The sequence below is a fragment of the Chelonia mydas genome, chromosome 8 (genome assembly GCF_015237465.2).
Source record: "Chelonia mydas isolate rCheMyd1 chromosome 8, rCheMyd1.pri.v2, whole genome shotgun sequence".
Taxonomy (NCBI): Eukaryota; Metazoa; Chordata; order Testudines; family Cheloniidae; genus Chelonia; species Chelonia mydas.
The window spans coordinates 58,193,990-58,219,037 of record NC_057854.1 but is presented as its reverse complement, the minus strand read 5'-3'; the positions used below and the strand labels follow the sequence as shown (position 1 = coordinate 58,219,037).

Here is a 25,048-nt window from a genome sequence, read left to right as displayed (position 1 = left end):
TTCACCACACTCTTCAGCCTATTCCCATTATAGATATGACTTGCCCTATGGCCAAGTCATGTTAGAAAGAGCTCAGCCCCTTCCAGTGCAACAAAGTCCTTTATCTAGTGTCCAACAAACACAGAACAAAGGAATCTTTGGCCTAGCAGTTTGGTATTCAGCCACCTTCCTTACAGAGAGTTAAGGAGGGGCAGTGGGGGGATATCTTTGGGATTACAATGAGATTTGGAGGTTGGAGAAGAGCAGCAGGACAGAGAAATATAAGATGGTGGTAGAGAGAAGTGAAAAGGATCTGACCAGTGGTTTGTGTGAAAGATGAGAGATAGGAGAAAGACGTGAGAGTGTTCCTAACCTTTGATGAGCATCCAAATTTTGAAGGTAATTTCTGAGTCAGACCTTTTCGTGTTTGCATGTGACATAACCAGTAAGCTCCTTTGCTATGGTATCGTAGTCTATTTTAATTATAAAAACAGTCTAAAGAAAGTTGGAAGGATTTTGTTTACAGAGGGCCACGGTGCTGAATGCTTCATTCTAAGGTGGAACCCTTAAACAGTCAATGAACTCTGTGGGAGAGGAATCATAGAACTGGAAGGGACCTTGAGAGGTCATCTAGTCCAGTCCCCTGCACTCTTGGCAGGACTAATTATCTAGACCATTCCTGACAGTTTGACAGTTCTAACCTGCTCTTAAACATCTCCAATGATGGAGATTCCACAACCTCCTTAGGCAATTTATTCCAGTGCTTAACCACCCTGACAGTTAGGAAGTTTTTCCTAATGTCCAACCTAAACCTCCTTTGTTGCAATTTAAGCCCATTGCTTCTTGTCCTATCCTCAGAGGTTAAGAAAAACATTTTTTCTTCCTCCTCCTTGTAACAACCTTTTACATACTTGAAAACTGTTATCATGTCCCGTCTGTCTTCTCTTTTCCAGACTAAACAAAACCATTTTTCTTCAATCTTCCCTCATAGGTCATGTTTTCTAGACCTTTAATCATTTTCTAGACCTTTAATCTTTGTTGCTCTTCTCTGGACTCTCTCCAATTTGTCCACATACTTCCTGAAATGTGACACCCAGAACTGGACACAATACTCCAGTTGAGGCCTAATCAGAGCACAGTAACGCAGAAGAATTACTTCTTGTGTCTTGCTTACAACACTCCTGCTAATACATCCCAGAATGATGTTCGCTTTTTTTGCGACAGTGTCACACTGTTGATTCATATTTAGCTTGTGATCCACTATGATGCCCATATCTCCTTCCACAATACTCCTTCCTAGGCTGTCATTTCCCATTTTGTATGTGTGCAACTGATTGTTCCTTCCTAAAGGGATTACTTTGCATTTGTCCTTACTGAATTCATTCTATTTACTTCAGACTATTTCTCCAGTTTGTCCAGATCATTTTGAATTTTAATTCTATCCTCCAAAGCATTTGTAACCCCTCCCAGCTTGGTATCGTCCACAAACTTTATAAGTGTTCTCTGTATGCCACTATCTAAATCATTGATGAAGATATTGAACAGAACTGGACCAGAACTGATCCCTGTGGGACCCCACTCATTATGCCCTTCCAGCATGACTGTGATCCACTGATAATTAGTCTCTGGGAATGGTTTTCCAATCAGTTATGCACCAACCTTATAGTAGCTCCATCTAGGTTGCATTTCCCTTGTTTATTTATGAGACGGTCATGCGAGACAGTATAAAAAGCTTTACTGAAGTCAAGATATACTACATCTACCTCTTCCCCTGCTATCCACAATGCTTGTTACCCTGTCAAAGAAAGCTATCAGGTTGGCGTGCCAAGATTTGTTTTTGACAAATCCATGCGGATTGCTACTTATTACCTTATTATGTTCTAAATGTTTGCAAATTGATGGCTTAATTATTTGCTCCATTATCTTTCTGGGTACAGAAGTTAAGCTGACTGGTCTGTAATTCCCTGGGTTGTCCTTATTTCCCTTTTTATAGATAGGCACTATATTTGTCCTTTTCCAGTCTTGTGGAATCTCTCCCATCTTCTATGACTTCTCTCCCATCTTCTATGATAAATTGCTAATGGCTCAGATATCTCCTTTGTCAGCTCCTTGAGTATTCTAGGATGCATTTCATCAGGCCATGGTGACCTGAAGACATCTAATTTGTCCATTTAATGTTTAACTTGTTCTTTCCCTATTTTAGCATCTTCTGATCCTACCTCATTTTCACTGTCATTCACTATGTTAGACTTCCAATCACCAACAACCTTCTCAGTGAAAACCAAAACAAAGAAGTCATTAAGCATCTCTGCCCATTTCCACATTTTCTTTATTATTTTTTCCCCTCATTGAATAATGGGCCTACCCCGTCCTTGGTCTTCCTCTTGTTTCTAATGTATTTGTAGAATGTTTTCTTGTTACCCTTTATGTCTCTAGCTAGTTTGATCTCGTTTTGTGCCGTGGCCTTTCTAATTTTGTCCCTACATGCTTGTGTTATTTGTTTATTATCATCCTTTGTAATGTGACCTCGTTTCCACTTTTTGTAGAACTCTTTTTTGATTTTTAGATCATTGAAAATCTCCTGGTTAAGCTAGGGTGGTCTCTTTCTATCTTTCCTACGCGTTGGGATAGTTTCCTCTTGTGCCCTTAATAATGTCTCTTTGAAAAACTGAAAACTGGCTTCAATTGTTTTTCCCCTTAGATTTGCTTCCCATGGGATCTTACCTATCAGCTCCCTGAGTTTGCTAAAGTCTGCCTTCTTGAAATCCACTGTCTTTATTTTGCTGTTCTCCCTCCTACCATTCCTTAGAATCATGAACTCTATCATTTCATGATCACTTTCACCCCAGCTGCCTTCCACTTTCAAATTCTCAACCAGTTCCTCCCTATTTGTCAAAATCAAATATAGAACAGCCTCTCCCCCTGGTAGTTGTCTCCACCTTCTGAAATTAAACAAAAAGTCTCCAGTACATTCTAAGAACTTGTTGGATAATCTGTGCCCTGCTGTGTTATTTTCCCAACAGATGTCTGGGTAGTTGAAGTCCCCCATAACCACCAAGTCCTGTGCTCTGGATGATTTTGTTAGCTGTTTAAAAAAAGCTTCATCCACCTCTTCTTCCTGGTTAGGTGGTCTGTAGTAGACCTCTACCATGACATCACCCTTGTTTTTTACCCCTTTTATCCTTACCCAGAGACTTTCAACAAGTCTGTCTCCTATTTCAATGAGAGCACTCATGTTACAGGTAGTGCCATGTATACCTCAGGATTAGTCCCTAATTGGGTGAAGAGACTCTACCCTTAATAGAAGTGCTGAGTTCTCTAACATCTTCCCCTGCATCTGAACTCCAGTCAATGCAAGGGAGGGTGAAGATCTAAGAGAGCCAGTTACAGCTCCCTGATTCTGCATCAATTTGACAGTTAAATCATCATGGGGGCTACTGTAATTTACACCACCTCCATACGGTCCAAAAGAGATCCTATACTTGTGGAGGACCAGTGCACTGTACCCCACCCTACGCTTCCCTCCAACTGACACTCTGATATGCACGTCCCCTGACATTCTTCCTCCACTAGGGTTGCGGGAGGAACTCCCAGCACAGCAGTTGCCCCAACAGGCTTATGCTAGTGGAGAGAGTTCCCCACTTGCCATTTCTGGCAAGAATCCAGCTACTTTGCGCCCCCTCAGCAGCACAAAGTGACCAGATCATACCAGATAGTTTGTTCCTATGATTTTTAACACTTATTCTAAATCCCAACTTCATGTCTGGTCCATCCCTTTCACAGTACACACGTTTGGTTCCTGTACTTAGGCCTTAAGAGAGTAAGAAGAGCGAATTATTTCATTACACAGCGGGCTGAATGATTTACACAATCCCATTTAAAATTCACCTCTGCTACCTTTTCTGTGGGAAAAAAACAAAGTCATTTCAATCCAAGGTCGTATGGTTAAATGTTTGTATGATATATATATATATTTTTTTTACAATATATATTTCTTGTAATACTGCTGCTACTTCTTTAGATGAATTAATGTATATCAAACAACTAAAATTAATTGGAACATAAAAACAAATATATATATATTTACTGCTTTGTTTTTCCTGGGCCGTTAGAACAGAGTGGGTCATTAATTTTTTGTTATTTTTATTATTATTATTTAAATCTCTAGAGTCTGGACAATACTGGAGCAGCATTTTATTGGATATTTACAGTATTTGGCCATTTGAAATATCAGTTCTATTGCACATCAGTCCCTTACACAAAATTTTGGTAGATTTGTGGTTCGGAATTTCAATTTGATGCTTCCATTGGTGTTTGACCAACTACAACATTTATTGCCCTTCTTATAATTAAAAGCATTATGATGGGGAAAGGAGTTCTATTGCCATGGTCTTCTTGTCAGAAGAGAGTTTTAACATGCAGTGCTGTTATTTGAAGAATAGGCCGCACTGCTGGGGATTTTGAAATTCTCTACCACGGCTCTTGATCATGGACTTTGCTGAGGCCACAGGTGCCTGAGGTAGAGCCAGATTTCTTGAAGCTCAGTTCCGTGCTTTAACCTCAACTTTCCATGCTCAAAATCCTCCGTGTTCTCAAATGTGCAACTTTAAATAGCTTTATTTAGCTTGGGTGAAGAGATAGGGTGGTACCAATTTCAGTTCTTAGTTTGTAATCACAAAATAAACAGTATTGGTAGTCAACAATACTCTTGTTGACAGCACAGACATAAAAGGTCCAGGACTGAAATGGCCATGGAGGAGGAATATTCCTATCGGGTTACGGTTGAGGCATATTGGCAGTGCAGGGTTGGGTGACCTGCTTTGCTGCTGGCCACATCCACTACCTCTACTGTGAATAAAGGACTGCAGTTCCCAGAGGTGTTTGCCTAATTAATAAGGCCTACATTCACAGCAACCAAAATACTGTGGTCTAAATGTTTCAAGAAATATAAGCTGGAGCAAGTTCATTCCTAGACAATTCTGGATTTCATCCCTCTAGAGAGGAGACAATCCCTGAAATCATATCAGTAGCTTTAAACACCTTCCGCTTTTGGACTTGACTCCTGCTCGTTTGCACACTGTGATCCTATTAATTATTTTAAACGTATTTTAAGGAATTGTCTCTCTCAACTAAACTTAAATGGGATTCACATTAAAATCAGACCTAGACAAATGAAGACTAAACAAGCTGATAGATAGGGCATTCCAGAGGATCCATGGGGAATTGAATGTATCACAATGAAAACTTTTATTTTCATATAAAATTGCAAGACCCTTAGCTGTTGACAGCCAGGAATCTTGGGATATGTATTCAAAGCTATATCTCTGGAACTAGATCACCTGAGGAACCATTCCATGAGGGGAGACAACACTTAGTTTAAGATGGAGCAGGGAAGCCTGGTCATGAGTGATCGTTCCAGGGTAGATTCTCAGTTTGACAGACAGTAGGATAGAGAATTGAGTCACCCTGGATAAATATGAGGCTCTAGAAGCCACAGCAATCTGGGGCAGAATGTGGAATCACAGATTCTTTGAATCTTCTGCATCTGCCAGGAATTAACTAGCAGATGTTTTGATGTGCCCACATATAGATATGCCCTACCTTGCTGTATAGAAGAGACAACTTTGTAAAAGTGACCTTTCTTTGATGCACTGAGCAGAAGACTGAAAGTCTTCTGGTCAGATCAGAGGGTAGGTTTATTTCTGGAGTCCCGTGGTGATGGAAGATGAGATGTAGCAGTCTGATGAAGGGGCTGTTTGATTTGACAAGAGCATCTGCAATGTGTCTTCTAATTTTCCATTAACAAATTGGCAACTAGAATTATATTGTGTGCTGGCATTCATGCCAAACATTACATGTTTGCAGTGTCAGAGAGAAGATACTGGTTTATGTGTTGATACAGAAAACATGGCTGCTGAAATGGCCATTTGAATCAACAGAACCTTTTGCGGCGCTACATAACTGATGTATACACAATCATTTTAATGTCCAGAGGATTACTTATATTTGCCATTCAAAGAGATCCCAAATTTTTTGGTATGATGCCCCTCTGCATGGGATCTCTATTCAAGGATGGAGTCCGGTGTGCCACTACCACATGGCAGGATTGAATTTGGAAGTCCAGTCCTACTTGGAGATTCTTGCTGGATTGCCATGATCTCTGACATATCTCAAAGTCTGTCTTCACTGGGATCTTAATGGTTGCTATGGTTGTCCAAGGGGGAAATTGCTGAGGACCAACTGAATCTTGTTAATGCGTTTTAAATTCAGTGAATTCACAATATTGTATGGTGCCAGAGCAGAACATCCTCCTCACAGTGATGTTTATTGCTGAACTAATCATCCAGATAAAGAAATCTGTGCACTTCTTGCCTGTGCAAGTAGAACATGAGTACCACCATGAATTCTATGAGCATGACCAGGGGCTGATACCAGCCAAGAGGTGAGACACAGATGAAGTGCCAATATCAGCATGTGGTAGAGACAGATTTTACTGACAATGTTTAAATTATAATACTGTCAATCAAGTGAAAACAAAGAATGTACATAAGTGTACATTCCATCCTTTACACACATTCTGTACATTTTTATTCACAACTTCTCTACTTATTGAAAGTATTTTTGTTAGAAAAATGTCAGTGTTTTGAAAAGTGACCGAATAGACCATTGAAATTGCTGTCAAGATGCTTTAACATTTTTACTTTAATGAAGTATTGTATTGAAAAATACATTTTTCTACAGAGCTACATTTACTGTGGATTGTCGTTTACAAGCAGCTGCCCTTCAATTTTTTCATTTAAATAAAAAAATCTAACCAACCTACACCCAAAGCTTATTTACATTACTGTAGCATTTGGGAGACCTAGACCAGGATCCCATTGTGCAAGACACTTTAAGGGGAAATTTAAGTACAAGACAAACAACAGGTGTATACAGAAAGACAGATGAGGGCGCACAGGAATCAAAGAGACACTCAGCATGAGAGCCAGTGGTCTCAGCACACTAGAGGCCTAGCCATTGTCAATTTTTTTGCAGACAACACAGCAGAGGAGAGTTTTAAGGAAGGTTTGTAGGAGGATAATGACTTATTCTTGCAGAAAGGAGGAACTACCTGTAAACAAGCGTAAGGGACTGCATGAGAGAAAGCACAAAGGTACTTGCCTGAAAATTTAACAGGTGGTGATGGAGGGTAGCTTCATGTGTCTGATCAGAAGCTGGGAGGAACTTTCAATACAATTGAGGAATTGTTAAAAGTAGGAATGGCTGCCTTCCAGTTTATTTGTCATTTAAAGGGGGAACCCCTAGCAAAACTACACCCCAAACAAACATTTGTTTGATAAAAAATTCTGAAACTGATCAATAAACACACCTTTTCAGTTTGAGAGAGATTTTTTAATTCATTTTGTGGTTGTTGTTTTTCTTTGTGAAGATTGGTTTTAAGAAATAAAAATTCTGCTTAGTTTAGACTTCTTACGCGAAGCCTGAACAGAAGCAAGTCTTTATGGTATTGTTACATTATAATTTACAGAAAGTGGGTTGATGCTGCAAAATGAAACTATTCCAGATTGGATATCAGTGCTACTCGAAATATAATATTAAAACACAAAATATAAGTTAATGAAGGACCAGATCCCCAGCTGCACTCATTTATACCACTTGAGGATCTAGCAAAAACTTTTTTTCTGGTTTGTTTTGTTGTGAACCACTTTTTTTTTCTGGTAAAGCATGAACCACTACCACCACATTCAACTAGCATATTGTACCTACCCATTGTGTTTTACCTACTCTCTCTCTCACTCACACACACACACAGATTTCTTCCTGGCACCTTCTGAATTTTGCACATCCCCTCTGTGGCCCCCTCAAAATCACAGGACCTCCCTGTCAACTTCTTCCTAGGACTGGCCAAGGCAGTCTAGGAGGAGGAAGCTGGACAGGGAAGTGAGAGGTACTCTGGAACTATGGGGCCTATTTCATGTCTCTTGTCCTCTCATGTCTCTAGGTAGAGTTCCTCTGGGTAGTGTCCATTGGCTCCTCAGATGCCTCTGAGAAGTGGTGGGTCCTATCCAGGGGTCTTTGTTTGGTTTCTCCTGATTTTCAACCTTTAACTTCACTTCCATTCATGTTTTCTCTTTTCATAGCATCATAGAATATCAGGGTTGGAAGGGACCTCAGGAGGTCATCTAGTCCAACCCCCTGCTCAAAGCAGGACCAATCACCATCTAAATCACCCTAGCCAAGGCTTTGTCAAGCCTGACCTTAGAAACCTCTAAGGAAGGAGATTCCACCACCTCCCTAGGTAACCCATTCCAGTGCTTCACCAACCTCCTAGTGAAAAAGTTTTTCCTAATATCCAACCAAAACCTCCCGCACTGCAACTTGAGACCGTTACTCCTTGTTCTGTCATCTGGTACCACTGAGAACAATCTAGCTCCGTCCTCTTTGGAACCCCCTTTCAGCTATCAGAAAGCAGCTATCAAATCCCCCCTCATTTTTCTCTTCTGCAGACTAAATAATCCCAGTTCCCTCAGCCTCTCCCCATAAGTCATGTGCTCCAGCCCCCTAATCATTTTTGTTGCGCTCCACTGGACTCTTTCCAATTTTTCCACATCCTTCTGGCAGTGTGGGGTCCCAAACTCGACACAGTAGTCCAGATGAGGCCTCACCAATGCCGAATAGAGGGGAATGATCACGTTCCTCGATCTGCTGGCAATGCTCCTACTTATACAGCCCAAAATGACATTAGCCATCTTGGCAGCAAGGGCACACTGTTGACTCATATCCAGCTTCTCGTCCACTGTCACCCCTAGGTCCTTTTCTGCAGAATTGCTGCCTAGCCATTCGGTCCCTAGTCTGTAGCAGTGCATGGGATTCTTCCATCCTCAGTGCAGAACTCTTCACTTGTCCTTGTTGAACTTCATCAGCTTCCTTTTGGCTGAATCCTCTAATTTGTCTAGGTCCCTCTGTATCCTATCCCTACCCTCCAATGTATCTACCACTCCTCCCAGTTTAGTGTCATCTACAAACTTGCTGAGAGTGCAATCCACCCCATCCTCCAGGTCATTAATGAAGATATTGAACTGATTGTTTTCCCTAGCAATCAGTTATAGCCTGGATTTAGGGTTCCTCCCCGTTAACTGAGGGGGTGGTTCTTCAATTATGGGAGGGCCTAGATCCTCCTATCTCAATACTATAAATAGTATGTATACTAATTTCAGTTCTAATACAGATCCAAGAGGAGACAGAAGAGGAAAGAAGCTTTAGTCTTTTTTTCCAGGGAACACTGAGATAAATCCACACTTAAATAAATGGGAAAGGACAGATTAAGGACCTGGGGAAAATGTGACCTTCTCTATGGTATTAGGCACTGAAATACCTAAACATGAGTTCAGGATCTCACTTTGTTTCTCAGTGACACTCTTCCTCCTACCCCCATTCATGTTTTATTATAGGGGCCTGACCCTACTTTGGCTTCAGGATGTGAGATGTTCCCCTTAGGGGTTGTGAGGGGCCAAGATTCTTGATCCCAACTCAATTATACCCCTGACCAAAGGGCCACAGCTAATCAACCAACAACATCTCTGTGTTCTGTTACTATACGGAATCAAGGGGAGACTACTACTAGACTTTGTCTAAGAATATCTTAAAAGAGATAATTTGACATACATTGTAGGACCCGGTTCTGCTCCTCTTGAAGTTAGCAAGAGCAGGACCAAGCTCTTGGAACAGTATCTCATGGCATTTCCAGCTTTACTGGAAGTAGACTATACAGGAATCACATGAGAGAGCCAGATTCTGGTCTGTTTACGCCAGTAGCAATCCCTTGTGCCTGATTCTCCTCTCACACTGGCATACAGTTTCTTCTCAAAGTGGAATTGAGAAACAGACTGGAAAGGTTCCAGTAAGCACCCAGGCTCATCAGTCACTAAATCAAAAGTTTCAGAGTAGCAGCCGTGTTAGTCTGTATCCACAAAAAGAACAGGAGTATTTGTGGCACCTTAGAGACTAACAAATTTACACATATTGAATCTATTTCCCTATGTTACGTATCCTCACACCTTCTTGTAAACTGTCTAAATGGGCCATCTTGATTATCACTACAAAAGTTTTTTTTTCTCCTGCTGATAATACCGCATCTTAATTAATTAGCCTCTTACAGTTTGTATGGCAACTTCCACCTTCTCTGTATGTATAAATATATCTTCTTACTATATGTTCCATTCTATGCATCTGATGAAGTGGGCTGTAGCCCAGGAAAGCTTATGCTCTCATAAATTTGTTAGTCTCTAAGGTGCCACAAGTACTCCTGGTCTTTAAATCAAAAGTGTGCAATTTATAGTTAGGCATTTTCATTCAAAATACCAGGGATAAGTGGAAAGATTTTTCAATGTGATTTAAAATCATTACCTGAACATTCTGCTTCAAAGACTAAATAATTCATAGGAACAATGCACTGGTTTGTTGTTATATATTCTTCTTCCCCATGAAGCAGACTGGGAGAGGAAACTCACAAGAGAAGATTGCCCTTCCCCATCCCAACACATGGACCAGGTGCTTTACTGTGAGGGGTTCTCCTATTCCCTATCAGAGGCCATGGTGTGGAGGATTTTAGTTCAACCACAACTTTTTTGGGGTGGTATTAAAAGTGTTTGTAGTGTTTGCTAGCTCTGTGTGTAGAATGCTAATCAGTGCATTCAACAGCACACCACACTTTGATGCTAACACTTAAAATCCAGCAAAATGGCTCTGGATATTGGTTGGAATGTGATATTCAGGTTGTTTAGGGAAACATTGGTTCCCATTGTTACTATTTTATTCCCATTGTTGCCTAGCGTACAATATGTATGATGTCTAGGTGTTTATATACTGCTAACTATGAATGGCTTGTTAGCATCGCAAACTATCAGGTATAAGTAATTTTTTTATAGCTGGTCAAGTAAACTATTTTGATTAACCTTTCTAACTTTATTTTCTATTTATGGACCATTTGAATGTAATATAACATTTCGGTGGGGATGCATGACTATCTATTGAAAGGATATCACTCTGGAATTATACATTAGCTGATAATCTAGTATCATGTTCTACGTATATCTAGGCACTTGTATGGCCACCTAACGCTGTAGTGTGATATATTGTGTTTATTCGAAGATGATTACAGTATTGCACTCTAATGGTTCATGATGTGAGACTGTCCTCAGATCTGAAACAGATGATTTTGGGGTGGGATGGTAAGGCACTGTATAACCATATTACTTTTCTCTCTCATACAATACAGGACTGTTTAACATGATAGTAGAGGGTACAGCGACAGTGCAGGGCAGTGATAATTAAGTAAGCAAATGTATTTTCATGTTGGAAATGGTATTGTATTTTGCAATTTTGTATTGCAAGTTGAGCATAGAACTTTCTTGTCTCTTGTAAACAAATTGTAGGACTGCAAATAGACCATGTTTCTTACAGAAGGGATCATAGCAGTGTGAAAACTTAAAAGAAATTATGACGATGTTGTTTTCTCTATTTTTCAGCAGTAAGAAACTAAGCTTAAGTAGAAATACAAATACTTACTAGTAATGGAAGGCAAATTATAGTTCTGTGGTTAAAGCGTAGGACTAGTAGACAGGAGAACTACTGGGCCAGATCCTTATCTGGTGGAATCAACATAGCTCCATGGAAGTCAGAGGAGTGATGCTGATTTACACTAGCTGAGGATCAGGGCCTCTATTCTTTAGTTCTGCCAAAGGGGATATTTTAAAGCAATGCATAGTTAAACTTATTTGTCTGTCACTTGCTTTCCATAATTTATCTTTTTGTGTTCTCTTAAGTTATGACAATGTGTTTGCATAAGAAAATCCAATACTGAAAATTTACTATTCTTAAACCTACATCATGCCAAAATGTTGATGCCCATTTCCATGCCCTAGATTGTGATCCTATAACTAGAGCTGGTCTGGATTTCCCTCTCTCCTCCCCATCACCCCACGCTACCCCAAAACAAAGTTTGGTAAACTAACCAACAAGCAAAAAAATGCAACAGTTTTCTACGAAAGTGTTCAGGTTTCATATCAAGAAACTGTTTTGTTTTTTTTTTAGCTAAAAACCTGTATAAGAAAGACCAGATATTTTCCTCAAAAACCAAGCCATTTTCTGTCAAAAAACAGGATGGGCATTTTTTACACCAGATGTGGTTGTAACTAAGGTCCCAGCCCTGCAAGCTACGCCATGAAGACAGACCACTCTACTATGCAGACCCATTGCAGTCAATGGGGGTTCTGTTCTGGAGCTGGGGTAGACCCAAATTTGGCAGGTTAAGGAGTTATGGTGGGATAATTATGACTTCTGTGTAGGACCAATCTGACAAAACATGGATTGTCAAACAACAGTGGGAACATGAGGGAAATAGACACCTATATATTGAACCATGGTGGTAAGGGAAAAGCACAAAATTACATAAGAGTACAGTATTTAAGATGTTTTGTACCATTAAGGTCCCTTTTAAAAAGAAAATAAGGGATGGTCTAAGTTCTACAAATAAGCATCTGGATCCCACTACTTATGTGAATAATCCCATTGACTTCTTATTATCTAAGGTACTTGTATGGCCTGCATTATTATATTATAATGTTTGAGTACCTCTCAATCTTCAATGTATTTATCCTTACAACATCCTTGTGAGGTATGAAAATCCTGTTCTCCCCATTTTACAGAAGGGGAACTGAAGTTAAGAGGGAGCAAGCGACAGGTTTTTAAAAGGACGTTTAAAGATGCAGATAAGCACCTAATGGGATTTTCAAAAGGTGCTTTTCAACTAGGCACCTACTGCCTCTTTGACCACCTAAATACCTTTAAAGATCTGGCCCTAAGTAACTTGCCCAAGGTGACACAGAAAGGCTGTGGTAGAACAAGGATATGAACCTAAATATTCCATACCTAAGGCTAGTGCCTTAATCACTGGACCATCCATCTCTATTCCTTGTCTGAATAAAACTGTGTTCCCTGAAATGTTTTCAAAATGAGGTCCTTTATTTGGATATAAGACAGCCTGATTCTTATTTACAATAAGGCACCTTTTTGTTACCAAAGTGGCGAATAAGGCTCATGTGTATTTACTCTTAATTATGTTACTATTTATGTAATTTCTGTTATTGTATCATTGTCATCTAGTTGTCATTGGTAATGCAATTATGTTTTATTGTAAAATGATACATTTTGCAGCAAAATATAACTTAATTTGTGTCCAAAAAACCCATAGATACATAATTACAAAACATTGAATCTTGCCATTTTTCAGATGAATTCAAGTTCTTTATGAAAAGGCTGCCCATGAACTATTTCCTCAACACGTCTACCATAATGCATTTGTGGACAATGGATTCTAATTTTCAGCGTCGCTATGAGCAACTGGAAAACAGCATGAAACAACTTTTCCTTAAGGCACAGAAAATTGTACACAAGCTCTTTAGCCTAAGTAAGAGGTGCCATAAACAGCCACTCATCAGCTTGCCAAGACAGAGGTAAGAAATGCTGTGAAAACCTGACATACTCAGGACATTGTTTTGAGACTGACTCCCGCTTAAAAGTACAGGTATGCTAATAAGTATAGTATGCAACCTTTATAACCATAACAGCAAGACAATGGTATTGAGTCTTCTAACCTTTAATGCTGTTCTGGTCAGACCTTCCCAAAGGGGATGCCACAATGAGAAAAGTAAAATGCAAACTACAACTGAGCATCCTTGTGTATTACTGGAATCAACAAATCAAAGTAACATGCACCCCCGTCTTTCCCCCTCCCTCCACACACATCCCCGCTGAGGTCAAATTCATCCCTCATTTGATCCATTAACTTCAGCAGAGTTATATCTACTCCTAGGCCTCCTATGTAATGCCTGAGAAAGTCAATGGAAGGACTTTCATTGACTTCAACAGGTATTTGATCAGGCCCTTATACCAGGTCTTACACAGAGCAACCTATAATCTAGTAGAAAACAAAAAAATAATGCAATGAAGTTACACCAGTAGAAGATTTGGCCTACTCTACTGAAGGGCAGTAGTGGACCTAAAATGAGTAGATTGTAGTATTATAAAAAATATAGATTAAAGATTAGATTTTGATTTCTCTTGTAGGAAGCCAGGAGGGATGTCCTAAAAATTTGGTATAACTAATGGGCTCTTTCTGTCAGAAAGTATTTCTATAGGGATTTCAATATGCAACGTATAAGAAATCCTTGCGCCACAGTTGGAAAAGATAACTGCAAATATTTATTGTAACACTTCCTTGTGGAAAACAAAACAAAACTCAAGCCTCTTTCCTTGTCCTCCTATAGCTGGTTTCTTAACATTTTGCTAAGTTTTTAAAACTATGCCTTAGTTGGGAAAAAAAGGAAAAGGAAAAAAGTTAATTGAAATTGACTGTGTCCCCCTGGCTCTTGATTGAAGCAAAGAATCAAGCCATTTAAAGTAATTCCATCTCATGATTTTATAGTCTTCAAACCCAAACAGCTTTACATATTTTTCCCAACATTAACAGAAATAATTAATTGACCCCTGAGCTACAGAAGCCACCGTCTCACAATTTATAATCTACAATCAACATAACACAGATAGAACAGAATAGAATGAGACAAAACTAACAATCCTCATACTTTTGTTCCTTGCCACAGTTTTAGCATACATTGGGGGGGAGGGCGGGAATCCCATTTTCATTTTATTCCTCTCAGTGTCAATTCCTTTCCAATTCTAGATGTTCTTCTTAGATTTTAAGGTCAATTTAATAAAACAAATGTATTATTTCAATTTCTGATTTAATGATGCAGTAGTTAGAATCACACCAAGATCAACTGTACAAGTCAATGGTAAGTTTTTATGGGCTGTTCAGATGTGATTTATTCTGACATTTAAAATTCCTCTAAGTCAATAAGGAAGTGTGCTATGTATCAGTGAAGGGGATTTTTTTCAGCTGTCTAATTTCAGTGGCAGAAGAACTTTTTGGAATAAATAGTGAGAATCAAATAGTAACATAGGAATTGCCAGATTGGCTCAGACCTGATGTCCATCTGGTACATCATTCTGTGGCCATTCGTGACCAGACCCAAATGCTTCAGAGGAAGGTATAAGAACTATGCGGTAGGCAGGTGTGGGATAATTTACTCCCCCACCCCCAATGCTCCATCTTGGGTTCTACTTCTTGAGATAAAGTGGCAGAATAAAGTTCGTTTTCTGTATACCAGTTGTGTCACCTTCTTTTGGTAAACACTTTCAGGGGAGCAAACAACTCACCTAGCTATACAGAATTAGAAAAGTTAAGATAAACAAAAGTATGAGTGTGTATCCAGGATCCTGCCTTCCTTGCACACCTAAAACTTCATTTCAGTGAGGTATTTGGGTGTACAAGGACTATTGGCTAGATTCCAATATGTTTAACACACCCACGAAAAATGCTTTTGAGGAGCTGACACTAAACAAGTTGCACTGAAATTATTTATATACTGATGAGTAAATGAATTGCTAGAGGTGTTCTGTGTCATTCCTTTATTTATCACCGCTTTTCTTGGCTACTACTAATTATATAGCAAAGTGTAGATTATTCTAGGAGGGTTGCGGGGAAGGGTTTGTAGGGTTGTGGGGTCTTTCCCCTCCCAGTCATATCATAAGCATCCTTGACAAGATAATTTTCATCTGCTGAGGCATACAGTGAAACTTTATGTTGAGTATGAAAACAATTTAGATTTACTTGTGATTTGTTAGTTGGAATTTAATAAAAAGTTATCACAACTGTATGTAACAGGCACAAGCCTTTGCAACATGGACATTATCCAAATCACTCCAAGCAGGAAAAGAAAAAGTTACAATTTGAAAGAAAATTTCTTTATTTTCTGTGAAATGATGTCACAGAGTGTTCTGCATGGGCTTCAGGGCTTGCTATGTCAAATGGGTCAAGGATGGTCACTAAAATGTTCTCCGTTAGGTGCTTTGATACATTAACAGTTACATCTGCCTTAAGAATTGTGTGACATCATACACTCATTCACTGTGTTGTCTTTGCTTGACCAGCCTCTATTGCCTGCATTAGTTGGAATTCCACTAGGTGGCCAGCTCTTGCTACAGTTGATATCACAGAAAGATACAGCAATGCTGCAGATCACAAAATATGTTGTCTCAAAAGATTGGCTGTCATGGGCAGAGAGTTCTGTATGAGGATAATCATGTGTAAAGAAGGATTGTGAATTGAGAAACATATTAAAATGGCATATGTATGGAAGCTTTTGACTCTATTATATTTGTCGGACATACAGAGTTACTTCAACTTATTAGGTGTAGCAGCATCTTTCGCAAATAAGGTGAAATGTACAGAGGGGCACCAACTGGAGCACAGCTTTCTAAACTCCTTACATTTTAGGAACCTGGTCCAAACTTTACAGTTCTGGATGATCACTATGGGCCGTAGCTAAACCTGAAAGATGGAATTTATGCATTTAACATTGTAGTAATGTTGGCTGTATTTAATGTTCTTATTTTACAAGGGAAAATGGCCCATGTTCAACATGGTCAACTTTTAAATACTCATGATAGGTCACTGTAGTTCACACCTCACTGAGGTGAAAGGTCATATTTTTGTCACTGCTCTTGTTTGGCTGGATTGTCATAGCAACAGCACCTCCTTTTATATTTTAGTAGCTATATTCTGGGCACCTGAAAATCATAGGAATATGAGACCCCCATTCAGTTGTTATTTGGAATCAATGGGACTTCTTGTGCCAGTAACAGTTGGCAAGGTCAGGCACCAAGTCCCTCAAAATTAATGGCCCAAACCTGCTCTCACTGACATTGATGGCAGTATTCCTATTAACTTCAATGACAGAAAACAAAGATCCATGTCAAAGAGCATGGTCTGACCGTAGGACGAGCTAAAGGAAAAGGCTATTTTCTATAAACATGGCTATATCCGCATTAGGGCTGCTGTTCCCAAAGATCAGAGATTTTGTGCCTAACCTCCATTTAATGTGGGGCGCCGAAGTCACATACATTTTGGAAATACAAGCTAAAGTACTTACTATCCAAACTTTTCCATATCATTCATAATGATTCCAAGGATAACATATCATTCATTTGCATGGATATATGTGGTACAGAATATTACAGCATGGACACTAGCTGCACTAGCCTAATTTGTATGCAGTTTAAATAACTTTCTAATGAAAAGCCATCATTTTGTGCCAAATCTAAATAGCATAATTTGTCATTTAATAAATAGATAAAATATTAAAAAGAGAAACAATGTAAATACAGCAGTAAAACATTAGAATAAATTATATCTTTGGCACTTAAGCAAAGTGGAAATCTGTTCCAACAAATTGCAATGCAGAATTGAACTTGAGCAAATATGAATGTTGGCTTAAAAAGTATATGTACAAAATTTGCACACAGAAGCACACTCTTTTGGTAAAACATCAGTATTTGAATTTTTTTTAACTCAGTATTTAATCTTACTATGTAATTTGTAACAGCAGCTAAACCCATTGGGCTTGATCCTCACCTAGTACAAATTCAATCAGCTTCTCTGAAGTAAGAAGAGCTAGGTCAATTTACACCAGCTGAGGATCTAGCCCAGTGTCATGTAATGGACAAAACTCTGGCCCCTTATCTCAGATGGAGCTTTTAATTTGTCACATCATTCACTGCAGCTTGAAAGCCATATGTGAAAAACAAGGAAACCAGTTTACTGTTCTTTTTGAAAGACGTTACAAATAAATCAGGTTGCTGATCTATTGTATACTCTTAGCCATATACTTGAAGACCCTGCCCAAGACATATCATCTACATGCAGGATTTCCTTAACCTGGGGGGAAAAAGCACAGTTATGTCCGTAAGACACAGCTCAGTGTTGGGGCTAGTGAACACGTCTCAAAGCATGATGAGTCCCAGGAAGAATTCTGCCTTTGGGATAGAGAATTCTTCCTGGAGCTCTCCAGCATACAGCGGGACTTATGCCCACTGCAGTTTAATCTTCCCCAGGGTGCACCTAAATGTTCTACAGACTGCTGTGTAAGGAGGAAGAGCCATGCAGCTGCCTCCTTACCATCTCACTTTGCTCTATTTTGGATGTTTATACCCCAGTATTCTCACAGGAGGAGCAGAGTTTGAGTGCCAGGGAACACAAGGACACCAGTTAAGAACATAAGAACAGCCATACTGGGTCAGACCAAAGGTCCATCTAGCCCAGTATCCTGTCTTCTGAAAGTGACCAATGCCAGGTGCCCCAGAGGGAATGAACAGAAGCTGATTTAAATGATAGGTTACATACCATAGTTAGTAGTTCTGCAATTTCACATTTGAGTTCCTTCAGAACTCTTGGGTAAATATCATCTGGTCCTGGTAACTTGTTACTGTTTAGCTTACCAATTTGTTCCAAAACCTCCTCAACTGACACCTCAATCTGGGACAGTTCCTCAGATTTATCACCTAAAAAGAATGGCTCGGGTTTGGGAATCTCCCTCACATCCTCAGCCATTAAGACCAGTGCAAAGAATTAATTTAGTTTTTCCTCAATGGTCTTATTGTCCTTGAGTGATCCTTTAGCATCTCGATTGTCTAGTGGCCCCACTAGTGGTTTAGCAGGCTTCCTGCTTCTGATGTACTTAAAAAAAATTGCTATGACTTTTTGACTCTTTGGTTAGCTGTTCTTCAAATTCTTTTTGGGCCTTCCTAGTTATATTTTTACACTTCATTTGCAAGAGTTTATATTCCTTTCTATTTTTCCTCACTAGTATTTAACTTCCTCTTTTTAAAGGATGACTTTTTGTCTCCCACTGCTTCTTTTACTTTGAGGTTTAGCCACAGTGGCACTTTTTTGGTTCTCTGTGGTTTTTAATTTGTGGTATACTTTTAAGTTGAGCCTCTATTATGGTGTCATTAAAGTGTAACTTTCAGGGATTTCACTTTTGGCACTGTACCTTTTAATTTCTGTTTAACTAACTTCCTCATTTTTGTGTAGTCCCCCTTTCTGAAATTAAATGCTACAGTGTTGGGATGCTGTGATATTTTCCCTACCATACGAACGTTAAAATTAATTATATTATCATCACTATTACCAAGCAGTCCAGCTATATTCACCACTTGGACCAGGTCCTGTGCTCCACTTAGGATTACATCAAGAATTGCCTCTCCTCTTGTGGGTTCCAGGACTAGCTGCTCCAAGAAGCAGTCATTTAAGGTGTCAAGAAACTTCATCTCTGCATCCCATCCTGAGGTGACATGTATCCAGTCAATATGGTAATAGTTGAAATTCCCCATTATTACAGAGTTTTTTTTAATTTTTATAGCCTCTCTAATCTTCCTGAACATTTCATTTCACAGTCACTGTCACCATCCTGGTCAGGTGGTGAGTAATATATCCCTACTGCTCTATTCTTATTATTAGAGCATGGAATTACTATCCATAGAGATTCTATGGTACAGTTTGGTTCATTTAAGATTTTTACATCATTTGATTATGTAGGGAACCATGCTATCTGGGCCTAACAGTGGCCAGCTTATAATACGGTAAGGTCAGTTCTGCCTCTCAGTGTTAGGAATCAGCCTGCTCTCTCTCTGGTTCTGTGTTCTTCCAGGTCATTGTTCTGGATTTTTCAGACATAAAATAGTGTTACATTGAAATCTTACAACAAGGTTATTTTATATTAACAAAAAGAAAAGGAGTACTTGTGGCACCTTAGAGACTAACCAATTTATTTGAGCATGAGCTTTCGTGAGCTACAGCTCACTTCATCGGATGCATACTGTGGAAACTGCAGAAGACATCTTCTGTAGTTTCCACAGTATGCATCCGATGAAGTGAGCTGTAGCTCACGAAAGCTCATGCTCAAATAAATTGGTTAGTCTCTAAGGTGCCACAAGTACTCCTTTTCTTTTTGCGAATACAGACTAACACGGCTGTTACTCTGAAACCCTTATTTTATATTGTTATCTAATATCTCTTTAGGTTTAGGGTATAAACATAGAGAAGCGGCTCCTTCCTTGTTGCCGCTCCACATTGCACACCTGCAGAACGGACACGGGAAATCTAAGAAATGGACTTTACCATAGTGCTTCAGTTGATTGGCAAATAAAGTTTTCTATCCCACTTTTCTTAATGGACAATACCTGAATACTTCAAAGTTAGGCTGAGACCCTGTAATAAGCCTGGGCCACATTGCAATGCTACACAACTTCCTTATACGCAAAAGTTTGAGATTTGATTACTCTTACCCTAGAATGCATTGCTACAAATATTTTTGATTAGTGCATTGGTCACAAGATGATCAAGGAATAAAGTTTCCTTAGCAGAAAAGAAAAGTAAATCTTAATATATAGAAAAGGACACGGAATAACTATTGGTGGCTTTTTTCTTTTTACAGGATGTTTGTAGAACTGGATCTATGATTAAAAACCTAATTACACATTATTCAGCAGATCACTAAGATAAAGGAAAATAGCAACTGAGTGTTCCTTTAGACCAAGACAATACAAGCAAGCAAGAGCCCTGTTCATTGAATGGACTGGGGCTGAGCTTCATCTAGTGCTGCTCTAGAAGCAATGTTAAACCAGAGATGTTAAACGTTAACATGTTTTTACTGTGGTTTATTAGCAAAGTCCTTTCTTTCTAGAACAGAATACACAAGTTTCTAAATACAAATTGCCCTAGGAATGAAGAAAAAAGTACCTAAGTTATACATCACTTTCAATCACAAACAAGAAAAAGCTTTTTTTGATCCACTTCATTCAGATATTGCATGTGGGAGTTAAAATGGGCTTGCAGGTTTAAAAGGTAAAAGAGAACTTCCAGTAGAAATCAGAGTCATCTAGCTCACACACCAGGTGCACATCAGAAAGCTGCATGCAATACTAAGATGAAAGAATGCAAGATAAAATGAAGGTCAGTGGCTGTGTGTGGGGTTTTTTTGAACATGGAAGTCTCCATGGAAGTTTCTCCAGGGAAATAAATTAGTGAACTCTGAAGTAATACCTTTAATTGGACGGGAGATTAGAGTTATTTAAATCAGATGTGACACACATACAAACATGATCCATAGGCCTGTGACTAACAGGTCTGATCACAATCAAAAGCAGAAAGAAGTTACACATACAAGCTAATAGCAATATCCACTCAACAGGCTGTTGCCTCACCAGCAACACACTTTGTTGTGGCTGGGCATGACATAGCAAGCACTTATCCTTTGGCACAGACATCTGCTCCAGCCCTGTGGTGATCTATTTCTCATGGCTTGGCCCAATCGTGTGCAATCTGACCCTTTCCAGGGTAACCAAGTCCACAAATCAGTAGTCCAGTGACTTAACACCAGGTCTTTGGCTCAACAGTTCTTGCACCCCTTATATCACGGGGATTTTAGCCATTTTGCTTGGTGGCTGATGGAAGGACCTTGGTTCCCCTTTATTCTCTGCGTTCTTGAAGTCCTTTTAACCAGCCTGTTTCTGGGCTCACTTATCAGCATATCACTCCCCCTTCCTGGGTTCTACAGGTATCGCCACTGGGAGACAGGCAGTCTGGCATAGCGGGTAGGACCAGAAGTCAGACATCAAGCCAGGGATCAGAGCCAGGGAATGTGAGCAGGGTCTGTTGTAATAACAGACTAGGTACTTCCAGATTGTACATATATCTTTCTGGAACTCCCTCTATGCTTAAAGAGTGTGCCTGGACAGAACAATCAATCAGAGATCAAGCGGGGTGGGGGTGGGGGGGAAGGGTGTGCTGCTAATCAGGTCTTTCATGGGTAGAACTTCCTATGGTGCTAATTTTGCCCCTAGTTTATAGTTAATGGCTAACACCTCTGCTATAGGCCATGGTGTGGAAGCACTAGTCATGTGGAGCCCCACGTACCCATGTTCTAGATCTCATGATCCTTACAGCAGCATTCTTTCCATCTCCTGTACAAAACCATCCAGGGCTTTCTCATAGATTCGTAGATATTTAGGTCAGAAGGGACCATTATGATCATCTAGTCTGACCTCCTGCACAACGCAGGCCACAGAATTTCACCCACCACTCCTGCAAAAAACCTCACACCTATATCTGTGCTATTGAAGTCCTCAAATCATAGTTTAAAGACTTCAAGGAGCAGAGAATCCTCCAGCAAGTGACCCATGCCCCATGCTACAGAGGAAGGCGAAAAACCTCCAGGCCTCTTCCAATCTGCCCTGGAGGAAAATTCCTTCCTGACCCCAAATATGGCGATCAGCTAAACCCTGAGCATATGGGCAAGATTCATCAGCCAGATACTACAGAAAATTCTTTCCTGGGTAACTCGGATCCCACCCCATCTAATATCCCATCACAGGCCATTGGTCCTATTTACCATGAATATTTAATTACCAAAACCATGTTATCCCATCATACCATCTCCTCCATAAACTTATCGAGTTTAATCTTAATCCCCAGAGGCCTGGCTCCTGTTGCTTCAAGCCTCTCTGTGTGTTTGGTTCTCGCTCAGAAACCCAATCCTTGGGGTCTTGCCCTTTTGTCAAGGCTCACCACAGGAATCTGCTCCACCCTCTGACTTCCCAGTATCTCTCCTAGACTTTTACAGGAAAGGATCGCAAAGCCTTCTTCCCTCCCCTCAACACCTACCTCTTCTCTACTGCCCTGAATTTCTTCCCTTATTAGTCACTCTGCTTCTCTCAGATGGAACTCATTCCTCATTCAGCCGTTGAACTCCTCCCCAGTTGGGCCTAATCCTAAATTAGGCCTTGCCTAATCTCCCGGTGGACTAATTGTACTGTGGCTCCAGTTAAATCTTTCTCTTCCATGATGGGGTATAAATCACAGCTGACTGTGCTATTGACACGCTTGCCCTCAACAAATGTGAGCTTTTTAATTTTGCAGCTTTATTTAGTTTTATTACATCAATCAGAGAGAATGGCATGTGGTTAATATAGGGATGATTTGGTTCTTTTTGATTGGTCACTTATTAATACCTATGAAATGTTCCAGCCTACCAGAAACACTGCTTATGATTTTTTGATGAATGATAAAAATGAAAAAAAAATTATTTCACTATATTATAAAGCACTGTAAAACTAGTGAACAGGTTATATTAATGTCACAAGAACAGGCTTGTACCTATTTCCAACATGTGGAAAGACTAAGACAAAGACAGGGGAAAAGAACATAACATACAAGCAGAGTGAACGATGCAAGGGTGGAGAATTTCATATTAGAGCCATGATTTTGGGGGTGGGAGGGGCAGGGGATTTTATTATTATTTAAATCCTTTCAGTGAGGTTAGGTTATGAGGGCACTAGTCAGATGGAAGGGAGTGTGCAGAAGAAATATCCGGTCAGTACCGGGGAGAGAATGTTCATAGTGAAAACTGCAGAATGTACTCCTATGACATCATCATTGTCCAGGGTTCCTTGCTTGAACTCTTTCCTGCAGCAGGTCTGCTGGCTTCAGTCTCTGGCTGTCTACCTCCTGCAGTTTCTTTCCCAATGGCAATAGGGCTGTGGTGAAGAGAGATGCTGCATGGACCCAAGTGCCCCCAGAGGAGAGGTCTCTTCCTTGCCCAGTTCTGGATCTAGGGGCGGGTAAGGGTGGCCCTTGCTGGGCCACATTTTGTTCCCTCAATCCCAGTGCAGCTGTACCTCTTACAACTGCTTTCTGCAGCTGCTGTGAAGAATATGCTTATTCTACAATCCCAGACTGCTTTGTCTGCTTTCTCAGATGCCAAAAGTCTTGCTTGTCACCTACCCTGCTGCCCAAACCTCCAAATTTCCTCCTGAAAACAGTTATGATTCAGTTAGGCATTGACAATGCTGGAATCTGTCTGTCTACTGAACACTGAAAATGTGAGGCCAGCATAAAATAAATTCAACTTATTAAAAAATTACAATTTTTTCTTTAATTAAATAAAAACTTCAATTTTTTAAACTTAAACTGAAGTGTTGCAGAATTTCCACTAGAACAATGCAAAATACAGGAGATTTGCTGAGGTGGTTACAGAGTCTTGCCATTAAGGCCCCCGGGTTCTCTAAAAGAGATGGAACGCAGAACTGCGGTTGTGTCTGTCTCAAAAGGGTGAAAAAACCCACAAAATATACCTCAGTGAAACAGGCAGTTCAGCTTATTTGTTGTGTAGGTTACTAAACAAGCCATGACAACAAAGACCTAAAGAGAGGGATGATGGTCTTGTGATTCAGGTACTAGACTAGGACTCAGGAACTCTCAATTCAATTCCCAGCTGTACAACAGGCTTCTTTGCTCTACTCAGTTTCCCATGTGAAATGGGGACAATGATATTACCTTTCTTCCTCCCCTTTACATGTTGTATCTATTTAGATTGTAATCCCTTTGGGACAGCAATTCTCTCTCACTATGTTTGTACAACCCCTAGCATAACAGGGTCCTGATGTTGGTTGAGGCTGCTAGGTGCTACTGTAATTCAAATAGTTCTCAGCTGATTCCCCATTGTTGTGCTACTTTTAAAAAAATCATTAAAATGTTCTTTCTGTATGGGAACAATTGTCTAATGATGAACTAAAGAGCTTTGACATGGCTGGAGAAAGAAAGAGATGAAGGTCAAAGTTGAGGACAGAAAGTATTGTCATGCATGTCCACATTTCAGGCAATACCTTTTATTGCACTGATGCTACACTTCGACAGAGATTTCTGCTTGTGAAATCATGTCTGTCAGAGCTCTCAGAACAGGCTTTTCCAGGCTCTGAATCAGAATGTTCTCAGTTACATGAGAAGAGGCACTGTGATATATGCATTGATGTAGGTATGGACACACACGAGCAAGCTTCTTTTATTCTTCACCTATCTTATACCACATGCAATTACACTATTATCTCACTCAAAACTAAGGCATTAGTTTTTCAGATGGGACAGCTGACACTACTTCTGAGTTGTGGCTTAGGTCACCATAACCATTTACTTACTGTACCTTGTCATTAGATTAATTTGGAGTATGGCTAGATCCACCTCTGCTGATGCTGAATTTTCACTTTTTGGAATTGAAGATTCCTTTGAAAATTACTGTAAGGTTGCCTTTGAAACTGCTATTCTCTCATGTTT

The 25,048-nt window shown here is 39.8% G+C and overlaps 1 protein-coding gene across 4 annotated transcripts in view; it reads left to right on the top strand.

Moving 5' to 3' along the window:
• BRINP3 (BMP/retinoic acid inducible neural specific 3) overlaps positions 1-25,048 on the top strand; it is a 293,883-nt gene that overhangs the window by 225,891 nt on the left and 42,944 nt on the right. For all 4 annotated transcript variants that reach the window (XM_037907555.2, XM_007062979.3, XM_037907556.2 and 1 more), the window contains one exon: positions 13,271-13,493. In XM_037907555.2, coding sequence (XP_037763483.1) covers positions 13,271-13,493 — 223 coding nt within the window. The remainder of the gene's footprint in view (positions 1-13,270; positions 13,494-25,048) is intronic.